This window comes from Saimiri boliviensis, chromosome 12 (assembly GCF_048565385.1).
Source record: "Saimiri boliviensis isolate mSaiBol1 chromosome 12, mSaiBol1.pri, whole genome shotgun sequence".
In the NCBI taxonomy this organism is placed as follows: Eukaryota; Metazoa; Chordata; class Mammalia; order Primates; family Cebidae; genus Saimiri; species Saimiri boliviensis.
Window position 1 is genome coordinate 81682659 of NC_133460.1, and position 16478 is coordinate 81699136.

A 16478-nucleotide genomic window follows, 5' to 3' on the forward strand; every position below is an offset into this window, starting at 1 on the left:
CGGGGAGCATGCCTCCAGACACCAAGTAAAGGGGCAATCAGGAATCCTGATGCTTAGAAAGTGAATGAATACATACAATCTAAGTCAAGAGATTTCCAGTTCTGTGTACTGGAAGTAATTGAAGGAAGGCCTCATGGAACTGTCAGCTGATAGAATATTAAAAATAATCTTGATGACAGGTCACTGTGGAGATTTGGCATGTAACCTGGGAAGGCTTTCAAAGAATTAAGTGACACAGCTATAATAAAACTAACCTCATCAGTTTATTTACATGAACAAACTCCTCTAGCATTTGCAGCTATAAAAACAAAACAGGAATAAATCTGCTGTGTCTTCTCATATTCTGCAACACTCATCCATAAACCAACTGAGAGAAGAAAAGAAAATGACCCACATCCATCTCATTAAAAGAGATACAGTCTAATAACATTTTCCTTTTATATGTACTAATTTTTAATTTTATAATATAGTTAAGTTGTTTTGAATTATTGTAGGGGTAACTTGCTGCAAAAGAAACTTTAAATCAGAGGCTTATGGTGATAAGAATGAAAGAAACACCTTTAAGTTTTAACTTACGTGTACCCATGGTGGGGACAGAGACGTATGTCAGGGTACTGGAGAAAAGACACTAGCATAAAAATCTATTAGGTTAGAAAGAAACATGGGAGGGTAAGGAATAAAATGCAAATGTTAGAGGAGAGAAAAGAACAAGGTGAAATATTTAACTGTTAAAGAAGAACCTGTTCATGTCATTTTAAAGTGGGGTCCAATTGGCTGGGCATGGTGGCGCATGCCTGTAATCCCATCACTTTTTGAGGCTAAGATGGGTGGATCCCTTGAGGTCAGGAGTTTGAGACCAGCCTGGCCAACATGGTGAAACCCCATCTCTGCTAAAAATACAAAAATTAGCTGGGTTTGGTGGTGCGTGCCTGTGGTCCCAGCTACTCAGGAGGCTGAGGCAGGAGAACTGCTTGAACACAGGAGGCGGAGGTTGCAATGAGCCGAGATCCCACCACTGCACTCCAGCCTGGGTGACAGAACAAGATTCTGTCTAAAAAAAAAAAAAAAAAAAAAAGTGGCAAAATGCCATGCTGTTTAGATTTCATTGGAGGATGATAAAAGAATGATTTAATGTCATAGTTTTTAAAACTTAATTTTTGGTTTTAGAGACAAAGTCTCACTCTGCTGTCCAGGCAGGAGTGCTGTGGTGTGATCACGGCTCACTGCAGCCTCTACTTCCTGAGCTCAAGCAATCCTCCCACCTCAGCCTCCTGAGAAGCTGGGGCTACAAGCACTCATCATTACACCTGGCTAATTTTTAATTTTCTGTAGAGATGGGTTTTGCCATGGGGATTCTGCCACATTGCCCAGGCTGGCCTCCAACTCCTGGTCTTAAGGCCCTTCCACCTCAACCTCCCAAATAAAGCAATAGTTTTATCTTAAAATGTTCATAATATTTACAATGAAAAACTTATAATGAACATTTTAGCTGTCAATCTAAGAATGTGTGAGAGAACGTATAGTTTTTAGAATATGTTTGGGGAGTTATGTGAGTAAAAAGAATTCAAACCACCATTTCAGGAAATGGTCTGTGGTGAAATTTTTCCCCCGAAGGCTGGAGGGGACCAGCAGCGGGGTTTTCCACTGGGGTGACAGGGTCAGCCTCACATTTCAGGAAGTGCCCTCTGGGCAGCTGGAGCAGGGCAGTGGGAGTGGACGTGGCTTAGGAAAACAGGCGCCCAGTGAGCCTCAGGGTTGAAGGGGACTCATGGAGGCACCCCCTTTCTACCTGCAGGGCCCGCTCCCCTGGCCCCCAGTCTGTAAGGCGGTGAGGTGAGGGGACCGGCCCATCCTCCATCTCAAGGTGAAGGGGGTCTTTCAGCTCCCGCTGACTGTCTTAGGAATGAGGAGGGGCGCACCCATGGAGCTGCTCACCGAAGCCCAGAGGAGGCTGGGTGCAGAGTGTGAGGACGCCGTTCCCAAGGCAGCCCAGGGAAGAGAGGCCACGTACTGTTTCATTTTTACATCCGGTGATTTGGGTGGCAGAGGCAGGCGCAGCCATTTCTGCCCCTAGACTCAACATCATTTTCTGAAGAGCCAATTTATTGTGCCAGCAATTTATTTCCAGCAACTGAATCCTACGTATTCCTCAGGAAAGCTCTGGGATGCTGGGGCTCATTGGGGCGGGGGGGTCCTGGGGGAAGTAGCCAGTGGGAGGGGGATTGGGCGGCGATGTCGGCTCTGAAAGGACGTAAGAGATGGGGTCACTAGGGCTGGCCCCTTCACTGAATAGCAGGAAATGGGCTGCTCGGGGCAGGGCTGGGGGGCCATCTCTTCCCACAGTGCCCAAGGTGACTTATAAGATGGGAGACCCCAAAGAGACCAAACAGGCCTGGGCTCCCACCTCTGGGCAGACCCCACCCACCCAGCAGCAGCCTCAGCTGTGTCTCAGGGGCTCAGAGTGGCAGTTTGAGGGGGCTGGCCAGGGCCCTGCCTGTAGGCAGCACTGCCAGGGGCAGGCTGTTCAAGGGAGATTGGAGGCTTTGGATTGAGTGGAAATTGATAGGAATTTCAAATGCCCTGCTGTGGTGCTTGGCACTGCACTGTATATGCTTTGGCCATGGATTCCTGGTGCCTTCTAAAACACCCCCATGGCACTTGGCAGGAGCAGGAGGAAGGGCTGGAGCAAGAAGCCGCAGAGCCGGCTCCAAGCTCTGCTCACTCCTGGAGCAGGGGAGCTGCGCAGCCCAGGCGTCCGCTGGTCTCTCTGTGCTCCCACCACAGCTGGGCAAGGAGGGGCTTGGCCCGGTGGGCTTGGAGAGCCCTCTGGCTATGACTTGGTATACATGCCTGCTCCCCACAGCTGCCTCTACCTCCCCTCAGGGCACGGGAAGCCTGGGCCATCCCTGATGGAGAGGAGGGCCCTGAGGCACAGGTGCTGGCTCCTCAGCGCTCACCAGGCTCCTGCCCCTTCAGGCAACTCACGTGAATGGGGCATCCTCTCCCTCCTGTGCACGGCAGGTGCCCCCGTTTTCACAGGGGCCACTGGAACAGCTGTCCAGGGATACCTCACAGTCTCGGCCCTGGGGGGAAAATCAGTGATGGGGACCCCAGGGAGACCTGGGAGTTAGTGTGAGCCAACAGCCAGCCAGACCCTCAGCAGCTCAGCCTCCCTGTCCCAGGAGTTACTTGTTTTCATTCATTCATTTGCCCACTCCATTCATTCATTCATTCATTCATTCACATGTTAAGTCATTGATTACAGGTTCACTCAAGCATCTGCTCTGAGCCAGGCAGTGCCCTGGGCCCTGGGGAGGGACAGCCTGCAGCGCACAGGAGGCCTCCTCCTCCCCACCTCTGCCTCCACTCACCTTATAGCCGCTGGGGCAAGCACACCTGTACACCTCAAGGGGGTCATTGTGGCAGGTGCCCTGGTTCTGGCAGGGACTGGACAAGCAGGGATCACACTTGGCCTGGACAGCCAGTGTGGGGGGGCCTGCAGCAAGGAGAGGGTGTTAGTATGGGGGAGGGGTGGGCAGCCCAGGGCTGGGTACAGAGCCTCACCCCCCTAGGAGCCCACTTCCAAGGAGCCTTTTCCCTCCTGATTTTTCCCCAGATTGTGCTCATACTACCCGCCCCCCACCCCAGCACTGCCCACCTTTCCAGCCTTCAGACCCTTTTCTGTGAAACCGGGTTAATGACAGCCCCTGCCTCAGGCATGTATTCCAATCACAGCTGGAGGGCTCAGTGCAGCCCCGGGAGAGCTAAACCAGTGAATTCCAGTGCACACAGCGTGCTTGGCAGGCAGGCGGTGGGCGCTGTGCACAGCAGCCATTAGGGCCGGATGATCCATGTAAGGGCACAACTGCTACCACCGAAGTTGGCCAACCCTTGCTGTGTTCCCTCATGCCCTTCTGAGGCAATGACCCCAGCCTGACACCTGCTGATTAGGAAGACAGAAGGTGGCCACCTTGGCAGAGAGGAGACGGTGGCTCTGTGAGCATCGTGCCCAAGCTTGGCTCTGCAGGTTGGCCATGCCAAGGAGCAGGGGTTGTTCCCCTCCACGCCTGAGCCAGGGAGGACCATTTCCCCCATCTCCCTGCTATGGCAGTTCCCTCCAGCATCTCCAGGATGCACTGGCTGTGGAAGTAACCAGAGGAGCCAGCAGCCAGGCCACTTGGGACACACCCTGTCAGGGGCATCAGGATCTCAGGAGACTACATAGGAACTCAGGCTTCCCTAGAAGACACCTTCTAGAAGGGGTGGAATATTGCTCCTGCTGAGGAGGTATGAGCGTGAACAGAAATAAAAACACTTTGCAGCAGTAACTACAACACATGACAGACTTGTGGGGTGGAGGTGTGGTTCTGCTTCTTTTTTTTTTTTTTTTTTTCCTTTTTTTTGAGACAGGGTCTCACTCTGTCACCCAGGCTACAGTGCACTGGCACAAACATGGCTCACGGCAGCCTCAGTTTCCTGGGCTCAAGTGATCCTCCCATTTCCACCTTCCCAGTAGCTGGGACAAAGGCACACATCACTATGCCCAGCTAATTTAAAAAATTTTTTGTAGTGACAGAGTCTCGCCATGTTGCCCAGGCTGGTCTCGAACTCCTGGGCTCAAGCAAGCCACCCAACTCAGCCTCCCAGAGTGCTAGGATTACAGGTGTGAGCCACCACACCCAGGTGAGGTTCTGTTTATTCAGGTGTAGGTTACCTGGGTGAGTTTGGTTTGTGAAACTGCAGCGACTCATTCACTCATGATCTGTGTACTTCAATGTGTGTGCATGTTCTATTTCAATAGTAATTAAAAAACCAAAAACAAAACCCTTCTCACCAACACGAATCCTACCCCGTTAAACAAACACAGAGCAAATGTTTCAGCATAAACTGACTTGCTCCCAACAGCCAAGCCACAGATCAGGCCCCTCTGAGCTGTCACGGCTATGACAGCATCCTGCGAGCAGGGTGGCCCAGGACCTCCTCATTAACCAACGGCTGTCAGCTTCATTTCCGATGGTGGCCTCTGAGCTTGCAGAGGGCAAGGGCCGTGCTCCATGGCCTCCGGTGCCCTCCCCCTGCTGTGCCCCTGCACATAAAGCCCGGCCCAGCAGCCACTCAGCCACCTGTCTGTGCTCAGCAGGGCTTCTGGGGCTTGAGCTGTCTGTCACTCAATCCCTGAACATGTATTTACAAATGCCCACAGTGGAAGGTCTTGGGGGAAAGCTGGAAGCAGCCTCCAGTGACACCCTGGCTCTGTATTTCTGTAAATGTCAGGAGAGTGGCTGTGGGGTCCCCTGCTCCAGCAGGTACTGAGAGAGGTCTCAGTTAACTGTTCAACGAAAACTCCTACCAAACAGAGGTCTGCGAGCTTGCTCTGCTGAGGGTTGGAGCTTCCAGAAACACTGCTGCTATTTTTGTTTTCCTTGTGTAACCACAGGGAGGGATTATAGCCCTGCCAGCCTGAGATTTTCCTGCCTGGCTTTTTTTTTGTCCATGACATGTCGGGACTGGAAGGCAGCCATCGAGCTGCAGGTGCCTCGTTCCTGTCCCCTGACCCCCCGCCCAGTGGTCACCACAGGGACACACGCATGTCGGGAAGGCCCTGAAGTGCTGGGCCAGTTCTGTGGCCCCCAGCAGCAGGAGGACACGCTCCTGGGCTTACCTTGGCATTCAAACTTCTTGGCAGGCGTGGTGAGGAGCAGCTTGCCCTCCATGTCCGGGGGCCCAGCACAGCGGGCAATGCCTGGTTCCTTGTAGCCAGTCTTCACCCAGCTGGACAGCCAGCGGAGGTGGCAGTCACAGTACAGGGGGTTGGCACCAATGGCCCTGAGCAGAAAGCAGAGAGAAGCAGGCATTACAGCTTCATAGGATTCCTCACCCACTGGGAACCTCGGATCCCAGGCACTCCACCGGGGGCCGGCAAAAATCCGAGCCTTCTCCATTTCACATTTACTGTGTAGCCAGTGCTGTGGTGTTGTCGGTTTTTTTCTTTTTTTGAGATGGAGTCTCACTCTGTTGCCAGGCTGGTGTGCAATGGCGCGATCTTGGCTCACCGCAACCTCTACCTCCTGGGTTCAAGTGATTCTCCTGTCTCAGCCTCCCAGGTGGCTGGGATTACAGACACATGCCACCACACCTGGCTAATTTTTGTATTTTTAGTAGAGATGGGTTTCACCATATTGATCAGGCTGGTCTCGAACTCCTGACCTCAGGTGATCCACTCATCTCAGCCTCCCAAAATGCTAGAATTACAGGTGTAAGCCACCACACCCAGCCGCCGGTGCCGTTTTAAGCACTGCATACACACTGTCTCAGTCCTCAGCACACACGACTCTCCCCATTTCACATGTGCAGAAACCGAGGCTCACAAAGGCTGAGGATCAGACACAGAAACAGGGAGCTGGGACTTGAACCCAAGCTGTTGGGGCCAGAGCCTATGAATACCCTGCCTCCGGTGTGCACTGGGAGAAAGCAACCAATGTCAATCGCTGCAATGAGACAGCGACTTTCCCGTGTTTGTGCACCACATCACGTCATCAGCCCCGCTCTGCAAGTCTTCTCTCCATCTCAAAGACCTGGGTGCTGAGCCGCCCATGGAATAAGTAATTTCCCTGGGGTCACACAACTAGTGAAGGGCAGCGCCTGGATCCAGATGCGCTGCTGCCTGCCTCTGAAACCCATGCTCTTATTTTTCTTTTCCTTTTTAATTAAACAGAACACACGAATGCATTCTCATTGTCAGCCACTTTCAGACACTGCAGACAAAGCCAGCCTCCGCCTCGCACAATACCGTGAATGATTAAATGCCACTGAGTTGTACACTTTAAAAAAAAAAAAAGGTTAATTTGATATTATGTGAATTTCACCTCAATTTTTTTTGAAGGCACATTCCTGTGTTTCTGATGGGGGTGCAAAATGGTAGCGCCCCTATGGAGAAGATTGTGTGACACTTATCATGTGACTCACGCAGTTGCCTTCTGAGCCAGCCATTGTTTCTGGGCGTTTACCTGTAGGCACCTGTAAAGACATCTGTGCAATGGCCCTATTTGTAATAGAAAGACTGGAAACTCTCATGCTCATCAATGGGGAGTGGTCACATAAATTGTGATACATTCCTATTACAAAAATCAGAAGTCTACACCTCACTGTCACTGCCCTTCACAAGGGGACACACGGTTGCAGGGTCACCATGCTCTGGTGTGAGCCCTTTCAGGCCTTCCCCCCATGTACACACATGGTACCTCCTTACAAAGCATGGCTCTACTGAGCAGCTTTCTCCTTGTCACTAAACAGCACGCCTGGGGAATCTTCCCAGTTAGTATATAAGCATCCATCTCACTGTGTCCACTGTCCCACAATATCCCGAAGAGTGGATGCCCCGTGGCACCGTAAGCAGCGTCCCTGCTGCTGGACAGTCTGGTTGCTTCCAATGGCAGTGAACACTCGCACGTGCCTCTTTCTTTTTTTTTCCCCCTCAAGACAAGGTCTCGCTCTGTGGCCCAGGGGTGCAGTGGTACAGTCTCAGCTCACCACAACCTCTGCTTCCCAGGTTTGAGTGATTCTTATACCTTAGCCTCCTGAGTAGCTGGGATTACAGGTGTGCACTACCATGCCCAGCTTTTTTTTTTTTTTTTTTTTTTTTTTTTTTTTGTATTTTTAGTAGAGACGGGGTTTCACCATGTTGGCCAGGGTAGACTCAAATTTCTGGCCTTGAGTGATCCGCCCGCCTCAGCCTCACAAAGTGTTGGGATTACAGGTGTGAGCCACCGCGTCCGGCTCCTCTTTGTGAGGTATGAATATTTCTCTAGAACAGATGCCTAGAAGCAGGATTCAGACCGGCACACATGACCTAAAAGAGATGCCAAGGAAGGGGCTCAGGAAACAGCAGGTTCGACCTCGGCATGGGTTGAATTTTTGCTCCTTATTTGCTGACGGCATCCATCCTGGCTAACGGGATGGAAGATTTTTTCTGAAGCTCCGGTATATTTTAAAAAACAAAGACTTTTTAAGAAAACAGGAATTCAAAAATGGTGGCATATTTCAAATGCTTACACTCACCAGATGAGTATTTTTATACTAACAAAAAGCATGATGTCACATAAGTATGTTATTCAAAAGATAAATACACAATTTATTTAAAAGTATTTTTTACAGCACATGATAAGGAGTATGGCCTGGCAATGAGCCATGAGTTGAAGGGTGATTGGAATGCCTTCTTTCAGTCCTGTAGCTCATTTAGAGAAAAAGGCCGACAAGAGGAAATCTGAGACCCTGTGAATGTGTGGCCCGTGACGTGGCTTACGGTTCCCTCCGTAAGTGGCAGCACAGTGGCACCTGAGATTGTGTGCCGTCCCCTCTCTTCACCACAAAAAAGATGGTGCAAAGGCCCAGCTAAAGCGATTCAAAAATATGAATTCTGGACACACTCGCTTTTCCTTGTTCCTATACTGAACAGACTCTGAGCCACACCTGGATTCAACATCCCAAGCTTTCATTGATCCAAAGGCTGGATTTTTGTGGCTGAGGACCACCTTGCAGTCTCTTCAGTAATACTTGTAATTCACATTCATCTGGGGACCATTTCTCCTGACGAAAACTGCTGTGAACTCAGTGGAGCGTGCAGAGCCAAGGCCCGACGGAGATGTATTTGGGGGGCAGGGGTCGTTGGGCAGACAATGCAGCCAGCCCACGTCAATCCAGAAGGACTGCGGATTCAGGTTCACACCCCAGCCAAAGTATAAATAACCCTTGTTCTTGATCTCTGGCATAATATGGAAATAGTTGAAACAGTCGCTATTTGATCTGTTCATGCCAAGCCCCTTCCCAGTTCCTATTTATGTAACCTGGACTGAAATAGCCTCCCCTGGCTGCCTCACAAGTTGCAGAACCATCCACCCCACTCCCAGGCGATCTTTCTGTGTGCAATACTGTCTCCTGCATTTGAGGGCAGAGACCAGTAAGCTCCCAGCTGTGTCAGGCACTAGCAGGCACCAATGTCTGCTGAATGAATGAATGCCTGTCTAAAGCACAAGAAAAGCACAACATCTCAGTGCAAAGGAAATTCAAAAAGAAGAGAACCATCTATCATCCCATGAATGCAACTAATTTGATTTTAGTGTATTCCCTTCCATTTCCTGTGTATATGTTTGTCCATCAGAGTGTACTGTCTATTTTATTCTGAGTTTTCATCAACTAATAAATTATAGTGTTTACCAGGCACAGTGGCTCATGCCTGTAACCCCAGCACTTTGGGAGGCTGAGGCAGGTAGATCAATTAAGGTCCGGAGTTCGAGGCCAGCCTGGCCAACATGATGAAACTCTGTCTCTACTAAAAATACAAAAAATTAGCCAGGTATAGTGGCGACACCTATAATCCCAGCTCCTTGGGAGGCTGAGGCAGGGAGAATCGCTTGAACCCGGGAGGCGGGGGTTGCAGTGAGCTGAGACCACACCATTGCACTCCAGCCTGGGTGACAGAGCAAGACTTCATATGAAACAACAACAACAAAAAAACCAAAAACAAAAAACCAAAAAACAAAAACCCTCCACATTTTGAGCTGGAGTAAAGATGTACTTGGGTGTTATTTGGTTCTCACGAGAAAGGAGGAAAAGTAGCAAACTGCCCATCTCAACAGTTAAACCCTGAGTAGAAGAGAGACACTAAGGGCGGATGCAAAGGTATAAAATGTAGACCAGATGCTGAAAAGGCCCAGCCTGGCAAGGTGGACAGTGAAAGTGGACACTCGGCTATGCCCAGGGGTAAGCAACAAAAGCCCTGTGGTTCCAGGGTGGCAGCAGCCCCTGGTGCCCAGCAGAGACAAGCACAAACGCTCTCTGGAGAGGAGCATCTCCAGAGAATCTCCAGTTTAGGTCTTCAGAATTCCTCAAGATATGCTAGCAAAAATAAGCATGCAACCAAAAATTATCCAACACAGATGGAAACAAGCCCCTGTGAATTCAAGAGAGGAGGAACAATAAACAACACTGTCCCCACCCGGCCTACGTCCAGAGCCACCACCTCCAACAGGGCTCACTCTTGCCTCCTCCCATCCCACTCACCTTCTGCATGCCACTGTGGGCTTATGGGCTTCCCAGGAGTTTCCTACAACTCAATTCTCCACAATTCCCTTTCTATATACAATGAGGTCCGAACTCCTCAGCAGACACAAACAGCCCTTCACAACAGAATTCCAGTGTCCAATTTCCAGATCCGTCTCTTCCCACCCCACATTCTTTCCCTAGCCAAACATCCTTTATCCTATCCTGGACAGCGCAGCATCCCTGAACACGCCCTTTGCTGGCTTTCATGTCTTTGTGCGTGCTCTTCCCTCTTTCTAGAATTCCTTTCCTCACTTTCTCCAGCTGGCTAACTCCCAGTTCCTCTCCAACGGCAGCATAAATGGGACCTCCCCTGTGAAGGCCCTTGGAGTTGCCCAGAGTTAGTCACTGCTTCCTTTGAATTCTCTTTATAAGATCCCAAATGGTCACAGTGGGCAGAAACCTTGTGTTAGTAAATTCTTCAGCATTAGAGTCACTCTGGTTACCTGGGATGTATTTATTAAGGTAATAAAGCAAAGAATAAATTAAGAACTTTGGAATCAGATGCACCTAAATTCAAATCCTAGGGAAGCTGCCTACCTTTTTTTTTTTTGAGGAGTCTCACTTCGTCTTCCAGGCTGGAGTGCAGTGGCGTAATATTGGCTCACCGCACCCTCTGCCTCTGAGATTCAAGTGATTCTCCTGCCTCAGCCTCCCAAGTAACTGAGACTACAGGCACATGCCACCATGCCCAGCTAATTTTTTGTATTTTTTTTTTTTTTTTTTTTTTGAGATGGAGTTTTGCCCTTGTTACCCAGGCTGGAGTGCAATGGCGCGATCTCGGCTCACCGCAACCTCCGCCTCCTGGGTTCAGGCAATTCTCCTGCCTCAGCCTCCTGAGTAGCTGGGATTACAGGCACGTGCCACCATGCCCAGCTAATTTTTTGCACTTTTAGTAGAGACGGGGTTTCACCATGTTGACCAGGATGGTCTCGATCTCTCGACCTCGTGATCCACCCGCCTCGGCCTCCCAAAGTGCTGGGATTACAGGCTTGAGCCACCGCGCCCGGCCCAATTTTTTGTATTTTTAGTAGAGACGGTGTTTCATTGTGTTAGCCAGGATGGTCTCGATCTCCTGACCTTCTGGATCTACCTGGCTCAGCCTCCCAAAGTGCTGGGATTACAAGCATGAACCACTGTGCCCGGCCAGAAGCTGCCTAAATTTTTAGAACCTAGGACTGTAAAATGAAAATAATAAATCAAATCCTACCACCTGGGGCAAAGCCCCTTCCCCCTCCCACTGCCATGGCAGACATTACAAATCAATCACTGCACCCCTCCTACTGAGTCCAGGCCCAGCCCTGGAATCTTCAGCTGGGTCTTCAAGGGAGTCCCTGCCAATCATGTGGAGCTGGTGCGTAACAAAAAACCCACTTCCCAATTCAGTCATGGGGTAAACAAGACCTCACAGATTAAGCACAGAGTACAGTATTTGATTCAGGGAGATCCTCAAAGAGCAGCACCCATTACTATTTTATTTCTTGAAGTCTAAGACTGATGAATTACTGATTTAACATGCTTTCAGAGAGATGGGGAACATTACCGTATTAAATATACACTCTGGTTTGTAGAAAAGGTGAGTCTTAGAACTAAGAAAATCTAGTGAGACTGATGAGTGAATGAACTTCAAGAAGAGTGTCTGGGGGCCCCAAAGCTCTCCAGCCTGGGTGTGCCTGCCCACCAGGCCCTTTTGGGGCTTGAGGATGGGGCTGAGAGCCAAAGGAGACAGTTGAACCTGGGGTCCCGGGCATAGTCCACCTGGCCACAGTTCCCCAACCCTGCCTCGGCCAGGAGAGAATGTGCCTGCTCGGTGCCCAACCCAACCTCCAGAATTAGGATGGCCCTGTCACAGCCCGGTGCTTCTTGACTTCATCAATTTCTTAATAAGGCAAAATATAAATATAATATGAAATTTGCCACTTTCACCATTTTAAGTGTACAATTTAGTGCCATTGATTGAACAGTGGTGTACAACCTCACCACTACCTACTTCCAAAGCATTTTCATCACCCCAAACAGAACTCTGTGCTCATTAAATACCAAGTCCCCACGGCCCTGCCTCCAGCTCCTGGCATCCACCATTCTACTTCTGGTCTCCATGAATTCGGCTGTTCTAGGTACATCACATACGCGGAATCATACGATAGTCATCCTCGTGTGTCTGGCTTCTTCCACCTAACACAATGCCTTCAAGATTCATCCATGTGGTAGCACCCATCAGAACGTCATCATTTTATGGCTAATGCCCCATTGCACGTGCTGCATTCTGTTTATCATCTGTGGACCCAGGCTGTTTCCACTTTGGGGTTATTGTGGATCCCGCTGTGGCGAACACTGGGGTACACATGTTCTTTTGGATATACCCCTTAGAGTGGACTGCTGGGTTATATGGTAATCCTATGTTGAGTTTTTTGAGGAATCAAGCCCACTACTTTGAAAGAATTTTCATAGCGCTGCCAGCTACAAGGTTTTGGAAGTAATTCTACATCGAACTACAGCACCTATCGGAGGTAGTGAATTCCAGAGCTTAATCTCCCACCGTGTGAAGCCAGAGGCGCAGTCCGGTGGGAGCGCTGCGGAGAATTGGCCTAGGAGTCAGAAACCCCAGCACCCGCCGCTGTGCAGCTTCGGGCAAGTGTCTCACTTTTTCTCCATCCACTTCCTGGTGTGAGAGATGAGAACCACGGTACCTACGTTGCAGGATCACTGCAAGGAGCACATGAGCTGAGGCAGAAAGTCCACAGCAACCGACCAGTGGTCATTAGAACCTTCCCTACTGCTCGCAAGGAACTTTCTGCTCTGTTGCTGTGGCTGATCAACCACTGGACACGCGAGTCCCAGAAGGTGCACATGGGAAGTGCACAAGCTTAATTTCAGGATAAAAGCAACAAATTCTGACACAGTCTCAGGAGGTGGGGTCTTCCTGTCGAAATCCAAAGAGGCCCAGAGAATGGGGCTGGAGTACTCACAGGTGAGACAGGGAGGTCACGTCTGCGAAGATCCCCTCTCGGAGGGTGGAGATGTCATTGCCATGGAGGGACCTGAGAAGAGAAGAGGCTGCTGGTGCCTCATCGAGGGACAGCAATGGGAGAGCTGCTGGAGGGAGAGGCCCAGCCCTCTGCAGAGAGGGGACAGGCCGCGCCTACCCTCCAGGCCTCTCGGCCAGTGCCCCGAGGGAGATGGCTCCCAGCTCAGAGACCCTGCCCCACTGGCCACAGGGAAGGAACCCTGCAGGTGGACCACCTGTCCCCTAGCCCTTAGGAGGACTGAAACACCGTGTTTCTATTACAAACAGGACCCATGTGCCCAGAGCCTTCCCTCTTCAGCAGAGGAGCCTAAGCAGGAGGGGCTGCTTCTTAGGAAGGAAGTTAAGAAGGTCAGCCACAGGTAGGGCTGGGAGAATGTCACCTTGCCCCGGTGGGCTGACAGGCCATCCTAATGGATGGACTGAGGCCTTTGACCGCAAGGCAAAACCTCACAGCAAGAACTCATAGAAAAGGTTCCCAAATCTCTTGTAAACAAACATTTTTCAACCTGAACAGAAGTCTCCTATGCAAATGAAGGGCCGCCTTATCTTGGATGTCCCCCTACCACCACAAACCCATCTTGGCGGTGACAGCAACCCGTATCTCTCACATCATTTCCCACGCACACCCCAGCTTCTTGGGAATGAGAGTATCCACAGGGGCTTAAAGTGACAGCGCCCTGGACTCCACCACGGCACAGCATGGGCCCTAGACATGGGGACATTTCTGCCCACCAGGTGGGTGGCAGGACCCTGGGTGGGGGGCAGATTTCCTGGCGGGACGGCGAGTGAGGAGACTTACAGCAGCCGCAAGGAGCGGAGTCCCTGGAAGGCCAGTGGCGGAATGCACTGCAGGGCATTGTAGCTGAGGATCCTGCAGAGGAAGAAGGGCACCGTGTGGGCGCCTGGCCCCTCGGGCTCAGCTGCTGCCCAGGATGTGCAGGCCCCTCTCACCCAGCAGCCTCCTCATGCTCTGTGAAGGGAGGCAGCACAGCCGGCAAGCGCATGGGCTGGGCCCTAAGAAACTGGTGGCCTTGAGCATGCCCGTAAACCCCTTCTGCCTCAATCAGTTCCCTTGGCTGTGAAATAGGAACAAAAATAATGCCAACTTGATAGGGCTGTCCTGGGGGCCAAATCCAGGTGAGGCTCTAATAAACCCTCAACAAAGCAGAGTTGCTATTGCTATGTCTGACAACATTCCCTAAGGGGCTGCCCCAGCAAGGCGCATAGGCGAGTTCACGATGAAGGTGGCACCTGACCAGGACCTGCCTGCAGGGAGCTCACTGTCTCAGCCGACCACTTCCAGGGTGGACAGGTAAAGTCATCTACAATAATTTACTACTGAAAAGCTGTGACAGTGAGAAAGGTGCTGTTACTACTCCCATCTTACAGATGAGGAGACTGAGGCCCTGAGAGGTGAAAGAACTTCTCCAGGGTCACATTATTAAGTTATTAAGAAGGGGCCAGGTGTGGTGGCTCAAGCCTGTAATCCCAGCACTTTGGGAGGCTGAGGTGGGTGGATCACCTGAGGTCAGGAGATCGAGACCAGCCTGGCCAATATGGCAAAACCCTGTCTCTACTAAAAATACAAATGTAAGCCAGGCATGGTGGTACATGCCTGTAATCCCAGCTACTCTGCTGGGAGGCTGAGGCTGGGGAATTGCTTGAATCCACCAGGTGGAGGTTGCAGTGAGCCAAAACCTCGCCACTGCACTCCAGCCTGGGCAACAAGCGAGACTCCATCTCAAAAAAAAAAATTTACTAAGAAGGGATTTTCATTATAGCTTTCAGTTTCCAGAACCCACAGGCTAAGCCACTGTCCCAAAATGCTTCTAAGTAATTGAATCCATCCATGGCAGATAGACAGATTAAGAGGAGAAATCATACTTGCAATAGCTCCATGCTGGAAACAACCCCCTTGTCCCCCAGTAGATGAGTGGGTGAGCGCACGGCAGCACAGCCGCCCCGGTGCAGTGGAACGCTGCTCAGCTACGAAAGAGAGCTTCCGGCACACGCACCACCACCGCACCATGGATGAATCTCAAAGTCATCACGCTGGCTGCCGAAGCCAAGCAAAACCAAGTCTTTCCGTTTGTGTGTAAAACGCTAGAAAATGCCAATATTAGCCAGACAAGGTGGCAGGCGCCTGTAATCCCAGCTACTCGGGAGGCTGAGGCAGGGGAATCACTTGAATCCAGCAGTGAGCCTCCCACTGCTTTCTATAGTGACAGAAAGCAGATCAGTGGATGCCTGGGTCTCGGAGCTGGGAGAGGCAGGAGCAGGGGATTATCAAGGATAGCACTTTTTTGTTCTTTTTTTTTTTTTTTTTTAAGACAGGGTCTAGCTCTGTCACCCAGGATGGAGTGCAGTGGTGTGATCTTGGCTCGGTGCAACCTGTGCCCCCCAGGCTCAAACCATCCTTCTGCCTCAGCCTCCTAAGTATCTGGGACCACAGATGTGCACCACCATGCCTGGCTAATTTTTTGTATTTTGTATTTTGGCTTGGGCTCACATCCTGCTTCTGGAGACTGGCTGGGTCAGGGCCCTTCCTTTCTTGGGTACCGGCTCTACTGTTCCATCTGTAAAACGAGGTGTTGGAAGGTGAATGGGGTTTCACATGTTACCTAGGCTGGTCTCAAACTCCTGACCTCAAGTGATCCATCCAACTCTGTCTCCCAAAGTGCTAGGATTAGAGGCATGAGCCACCATGACAGGCTGAGTGCTCTTAGTTTCTTGTTTGTTTCTTGAGACTGAGCCTTGCTCTGTCGCTAGGCTGGAGTGGCTGGCTAATTTTTGTATTTTTGGTAGAGCCGGGGTTTTACCATTTTGGTCAGGCAGGTCTTGAACTCCTGACCTCAAGTAATCTGCCCGCCTCTGCCTCCCACAGTGCTGGATTACAGGCATGAATCACCACACCCTGCCGAGAGCTCTTAATTTTTGACCTGGTATCTACACGTGTGCTAGCTTTTTGATTATTTGTTAAACTGCACCTTTAATATTTTTGCATTATTATTTTCCGTATATACCATATGTTGTAGTTCACAATGAAAGATGTTTTCTGAAAGTCTTTCAGGCTCTCAGGCCCAGTACCCTCTCCAGCGGGCACAGTGTCTGCACTGGATCGGGGAGCAATGCACAGCATAGGCTGGAGCTGAGGAATGACTCACAGCCGTGGCCCCACAGCCCTGTGGCTCCCCACCCAAGCCCTGCTGGGACTCACAGAGTGGTCAGCTGGCTCATGTTGGTGAAGGAGGAATTGCTTAAGGAACTGATCTTGTTGTTGCTCAAGTCCCTGGAAAAGGCAAAGGCATCATGGTTTAGAAAGAACTCATTCAGCCCTGGCTCATGGTCATGG

The 16478-nt window shown here is 50.7% G+C and overlaps 1 protein-coding gene across 1 annotated transcript in view; it reads right to left on the reverse strand.

The window, feature by feature from the left end:
* The window catches only part of SLIT1 (slit guidance ligand 1), a 191464-nt gene that overhangs the window by 13773 nt on the left and 161213 nt on the right, over positions 1–16478 (reverse strand). The window contains exons 23-28 of the mRNA XM_003922342.4: positions 16344–16415; positions 13926–13997; positions 13068–13139; positions 5663–5826; positions 3372–3496; positions 2986–3083 (exon numbers count right to left, since the gene is read on the reverse strand). Coding sequence (XP_003922391.1) covers positions 2986–3083; positions 3372–3496; positions 5663–5826; positions 13068–13139; positions 13926–13997; positions 16344–16415 — 603 coding nt within the window. The remainder of the gene's footprint in view (positions 1–2985; positions 3084–3371; positions 3497–5662; positions 5827–13067; positions 13140–13925; positions 13998–16343; positions 16416–16478) is intronic.